Here is a 6,265-nt window from a genome sequence, read left to right as displayed (position 1 = left end):
AATTTTAGCACCAGAAAAGACTATTTCTTATAGTGCCTTGTCTTTAGAAAGAGGAGTTTATAAATGATAGGTATCGTGCTTGTTATGATACACACACACACATACTAGCATGGAGGCTATGTGCAAGGCACGTATACCCCTTATACGTATCGTCTAGTTGGAGGAAAAAAAGTTCTAAAATCTTTTCACAGAAGCATATAATAGTAATAATTCATTAAATAAAAGCTCATTAAAAATAGATTGTGAACAATACCTAATTAAAAAATCATTATTTACATAAATGGGCCAAAATCATCATTCAATTGACAAGCTAGTGAGAGTTGCATACCAAAATACCAAGCTTATAATTAAACACAATTTTTTACGTAAATTTGGTTTCACTCACGCTACTTCAATGTGTCGGTGTAAGGATCTCTAAGATCTCACTTATTTTTTTTTGTTAAATTGTCTCATCACCAATTTTTTTATTTAAACAAATAGAACATAATACTTGTTTCGTCTGATTTGGTGTTTATTAACAGTTAAATCGTCTCATCGCCAATTTTTTTTTAAATCTAAACAGATATTATATAGTGTTTATTTTGTCTGATTTGATTATTTGTTTCATCCAAGTTGATGCATGTCTATTGATCCCATTATTTCAAATGAAGGCTAATCCAGATTATACATGAGAGTTTTCTACATGGCTTCTAAAAATCGAAAGAGCTTCAACTGAAAAGAGAGACGAAGAAAACTTATACTCACATAATGGCGAGATTCACAGATAATAAGAGAAATTCCAACACTAAAGAACCCAGAAATTTGTGTAAGAAAGTGGGAAGTAAAACACATTGAAAACATGAGAAAGTGAGAGGAAATGGATTTCGACCAACCTTTGGATAAGAAGAAAGCTGTAAAGTAACAAGTGAAACGTCGTAAAAATGTACTTTACATATTCGATGAGGGAAAGAAAAACACAAAAGGATGAGAATTTGAGAAAACAAAGTACAAAATTGGAGGAAAAAACACTTCATCATGTATCATGTACAAAGCATTCAGGGGCATAACTATAATAACAATCAGTTACACAGGAGTATAAGTATTGGAATAGAAAGTGTCAAACAAAAATAGTATTCATTCCTATATTCATATGCCTATAGCCACTAATTTTAATATATAAGATATATATATATATATATAATATATCCTGACTATATTATATAGATCAAATGGTTTCGATCACTTATAATATCATGGTCTCTTTTTGGTAAAACTAAACTTTACTTAAATAATGATTTCAATCATCTAATTTATAATTAGAAAGGCATATAAAACAAAAGGAATTGTTAATGTATATAATTTTCTTTACTTAAATAATGATTTAATAACGGTTGGCTTTCACACACATATACACACATGCACACACATATATGATCCGTCTTGGCTGCCAGCGGTAGGTATGCTCATGCATGCGTGCTAGCTAGCTGTTCAATATTTTCATGTCCTCCTCTCAATTTATATATTATATTATTCCTGTGAAAAATGCTCGATTCGCTTTTCGGCCTCCTAGCTAGCTATTTACTTTTCCCTACTCATCATGTATAAAGTGTACGTACATGGGCTCTAATGAGGCCTGATTTTCCACTTAGCCGGGAGCTTTAAATAGTAAATTAGGTTACAATTAACTAGCATTATTATATATCGAAAGCTGCTTAATTAATTACATGCTTTAGTTGGGTTCTAACTTTTGTCAGCTTTTTATATATTCCTCGTATTATTTCAATCATGCATTATTGCATCTTAGTATTATTATATACATATAGTACTACTCATGATGTGTATATATATATATATATATTTATAGTTATGAATTATATATAATAAGGGCCACATTCTGATCAAGTTGAGAGATCAGGACATGATCACCTATATATATTTTCTAAAATTTTATTATAACAACTTGAATTACTTTTTCACGAGAAAATAACGTTTAAAGCATGCGTAAACTTGATGCTTTTCTGCCCAAAGATCATCCTGCATATTCTTTGTGCATGTCGTCTTTTCGTTTCAATATATAACAAAACAATGATTTCGTTTTAGGCTTGAATATTATATTTATTTTTGTAAGCTAATTTTTGTTAGCTAATTGAATCAATAAGCTGATCAAAGCCAATCAATTTTGTTTTTCTATTTGTTTTTTTTTTCCCTAATTCCTAATGTCATGAATTTCTTTCTCTTCACTTTTATAGTATATATATCCTGTTGTCTTCACCATTTTATCCTCATATTTTGAATATTAATGCCATTAGTGACGGTCAAATTAATTGTTTGCTTAATTGGGGGCATGAAAAGAGAGATTACATGAGCTTTCCAACGATAGTACTACTCAGATATGTCGTCAACGACGATCAGTAACTTCATGAGTAATGATGTGTACAAGTTTTAGATATGAGATTTGTCAGGTACAAGCAGTTTGAAGAATGTTCTTAAAGAAGAAGAAGATCTTCTATCTCATGAAAATTATATTTATCTTCAATTTATACCGTTTTATTAAACAAATACCTTACATATCAATATCTATACGCGGTTTAGTGCACGAACTCATTTACAAGAAGATTTTTCCTTATATGCAAGTTTCGTGCAGTTTCTTTGTAAGATATTGGACTTGACAAAAAAAAAGTATAAAAAAATATTTTCTTTTAGCAGTACTTACTTTTTTTACAAAGGGTTGCACAAGATTTACACAACTTAAACTTATACATAGCGCCAGCATTACTGAATTAACAATAATACAGGTATTTACATAGTTATTCATGTTCTTTTTCATTCAATTATTGTTTTATTGTCGGCTTGCATATGCACGCCTACACAACGGGGGTTGGGGAATGGAGAATGCTCTTAATTTATTGTGCATATTTTGCAGGAGAAACTTAATTAGGACGACAGCTACACATGCATACTAGTTTACTGAACATAAAACTAATGCTCTCTGCAATATGTGTAGGAACATATAATATGAGTGGCCAAATATTAAATATCCTGCTTGTTATGTCGTTTGTACATGTCTATGCATGTGGTTCTCCCTTTTTATTTTGAAGAACATGGCCTACACCAGGGCTGTGTCCGGGTGCTGTTGGCCGGTAATCATATTTGAATCCATTAACAGAATGTCCAACACCTTTCTGGCTCTTACCTATTGCCTTTAGTTCAACATCTGCTTCATGGTCTGGAAAAGCATGGCCAACGCCATGGCTGTTGCCTGGTGTTGTTGGTCTGAAATCCTCTTTGCGAGCTGATTCTGAGCCCCGGAAACTAATGCTGTGATTTGGTATCATGGGCGGGACAGTTTCTTTCTTTCTACTTGCCACAGAACGAAAAACAGTATTACTAGGAATGTGACTTGGGCGTGTAGCTGGCTCATGTGGATCATGATCATCTTGGCGAGGTGTGGAGTAATTGTCAAAGGAGCGATCATTTTCTTTAATGTTACTCATGTCCTGCTTTTTTTCTGTTGACTTCATTTTCCTTCCCTCGATTACCAGAACTTCATGGCAAGAAAATAGTACGAGAAGAACAATACATTTATATAAGGAGAAGTTTTCCATTTTTGACAAAACGTACGTACATATAATATGTAAGTGAATGGTTTTATATATTGTATGAGAGAGAGAGATCGATGGCTCTGAGAAACTTCAGGCGGTAGGAGGAAATATTAATTATGAGGAGGTACTCATGAAGGACAGAGATCAGGTGGAATTGAAGGAAAAACTCCACGATGACATGAGTACTTCTTGTTTCGTTTGGTATTTATATTATCTTGGAGATATATAATTCCCGGTTAAGATCATTATAACCGCTAATTATATATATATATATATATACGTATATATTATATATATATATATATATATGGGGACTGCATGATTACAAATTTGGATGGTTTGTAAGTTTTGGAATTTTAAAATGTTCTCTAATAGAGTATTAAATTAAGACTAATACTACGTACAGTCGTGGAGTGCACAAGTATCGTACAATTATTTTGAAAAAAAGTGAGATCCACTATTAAAAAAATTAATTTTTTTCATGTTCATCCCTTATTTATTCATTTTTTTTCAAACTAATTGTATTGTAGTTGCACACTCACGATTTACAACTATCATTTCATAGATCTATGTAAATGGCATGGGGTCCCACATTCCAAGATCATCTTTCTCACAGACTTATCTAATTTCCTTGTGCGTTGACCCCATGCACTATATATATTGTGATTGTTAATTTGTTGATCTTTATCGATCTGTCGGCCTGTTATATATTGTTTTTCTTGCTTTCTTTTTTTCTTTCTTTCTTTCTTTCCAATTCTAATTAAATATAAATAAATCAAACTGATGAAACAGGCGCGCTGCGCGCTCGCTAGCAAGCCACACATTACCACTCAAACAAGCTAGGTAGCTACAAGATTAATGCATATGGTCGACCCTTCACCAATATATATTAATTAATGAGGATCAGGACCATTCATCAAGCTTAAGATCGATCTGATGATCATGAGTTGCCACGGCCATCATGTATTTAATCAATTATTCTTAATTTCAAAAGTACGGCTCAAGAGCGCGCTTAATGATAAGATATGTTAAGTTAGAATGGCAAGTAAACTAATGACTTTAGTCGGCCTCGATCGATCACCCACCACCGAAAGGAAATAATGCACCAAAAAGCTAGCTAGCTAGGGATCGATTCTCTCTGCACGCTCCACTTACAGAAGAATGGTACGTATTATATCATGAGCGTGGTTGGTGTATAAGCTTAGAACTCTCTCGGCCCCCAGATAAACAATCAACGAAAAACATCTCATGTCCATTAATTATTACCAAGAAGAAATGAAGGATCTGATATATCTGCACTGATCTCTACTTAATTTGAAATTAAATTCTCTCTGTTTATAGCATGTTTTAAAATGTACTACAGTAATGCGTTAATTAAATGATCATTTGTGGCCATTAAACAGCTAGCTAGCTAGTAATGATTCCTGGAACTGGAAATTAATACACCATGTGTTAGAGACAATAACTCCAGATTCTGAGATCAAATTTTTCGTGATCAGACCCTTGTATATGCATGGTATCAGCAGTGGAATATATATATATATATATGGAATATATATATATATATGACACTCATGATCAACCCTAAATTAAGCTTAAAGTAATGTATTTTCCACTCAATTATATATAATATTATTCTATCAACCATTCACATGGCCGGCCTATATTAATTAATATTATATGATCTCAAATGTAGGAAATAAATCGGCCTTTTTTTACTCGTGAATATATGCTCAAATATCTCCCCCTGATCTTGATCACGAGTTCATCGCAGCCTCGACCATGCTCCAACTGATCAATATTATATGCTGCATGCATAATCTATATATATATATATATATGCTAATTCTAATTTAGCCCAAGTAATCCACAGATCAAAATCATCTCATGTTAGGCGCTAAGTACAAATCGAGACATAAATAACAAAGATATGGTTTCAGAAGTGAGACCATAATATAACAAAAAAAAAAAACTAAACCTAAACACTTAAAGCGCCTAACATGACGTAGCGCTCTCTTGGATGGGCAAAAAAAGGGTCTAAACCACATGATCTAAACTTATTTTTAAAAGAAATAATCAAAGTTATAGTTGGAGCCTTTTGGGATATTGATCTCATGAGGTTTACACGTCCAAAATGAGACAGTACTCGAAAGCACTACCAGCAGCTAGCTAGCTAGTGCGAACGTGAATTAATCATGATTAGTTGAACACAAATGGAAATGCTCTCTGATTACTGGTGCATGGTTTATATAAAAAACCCGAAAATGTGACTGATATTTCAATTCATGTCATGATCAGTAATTTTAGTAATTTTGCTTTTTGGGTTTAGGTTTGACTCTTCAATATTGACATTTGGCGGGTATTTCACCATTAATAAGAATGTGCCACTTATCATGAGTTTGAATATTCTTTCATTCCAAAGGCAAGATTTTCTCCATAATATAATATATGTTCACATACTTCTACTCAATCACCCAAAAAAAAAAATGCAGCGGGCCAATATCTGAGTAGTGGAGCCATTAAATCGGGTAAATGGAATTTTAAGAATAAACTTTTAAGTATCATGAGCCGAACTTGCTATATATATGTTATTTACTTTTAATTATAACTTCTCATTCCAATATAAATTTTCCTTAATTTGTAGTCTTGTAGAGGCTGATCTTCATGTGACAGTACTCAACAAA

The 6,265-nt window shown here is 32.7% G+C and overlaps 1 protein-coding gene across 1 annotated transcript; it reads right to left on the bottom strand.

The window, feature by feature from the left end:
• Positions 1 to 3,044: 3,044 nt before the first annotated feature.
• Positions 3,045 to 3,473, bottom strand: LOC121246505 (precursor of CEP9-like). Its single transcript, XM_041144681.1, has one exon. The coding sequence runs from the start codon at positions 3,471 to 3,473 to the stop codon at positions 3,045 to 3,047; it is 429 nt and encodes a 142-aa protein (XP_041000615.1).
• Between the last annotated feature and the right edge of the window lie 2,792 nt (positions 3,474 to 6,265).

This window comes from Juglans microcarpa x Juglans regia, chromosome 1S (genome assembly GCF_004785595.1).
Source record: "Juglans microcarpa x Juglans regia isolate MS1-56 chromosome 1S, Jm3101_v1.0, whole genome shotgun sequence".
Lineage (NCBI taxonomy): Eukaryota > Viridiplantae > Streptophyta > Magnoliopsida > Fagales > Juglandaceae > Juglans > Juglans microcarpa x Juglans regia.
This window is presented reverse-complemented; position numbering and strand designations above follow the sequence as displayed.

What these genes read in the sequence shown, in the direction of transcription:
- LOC121246505 (XM_041144681.1), bottom strand. Translation starts at nt 3,473, where the DNA reads ATGAGTAACATTAAAGAAAATGATCGCTCCTTTGACAATTACTCCACA.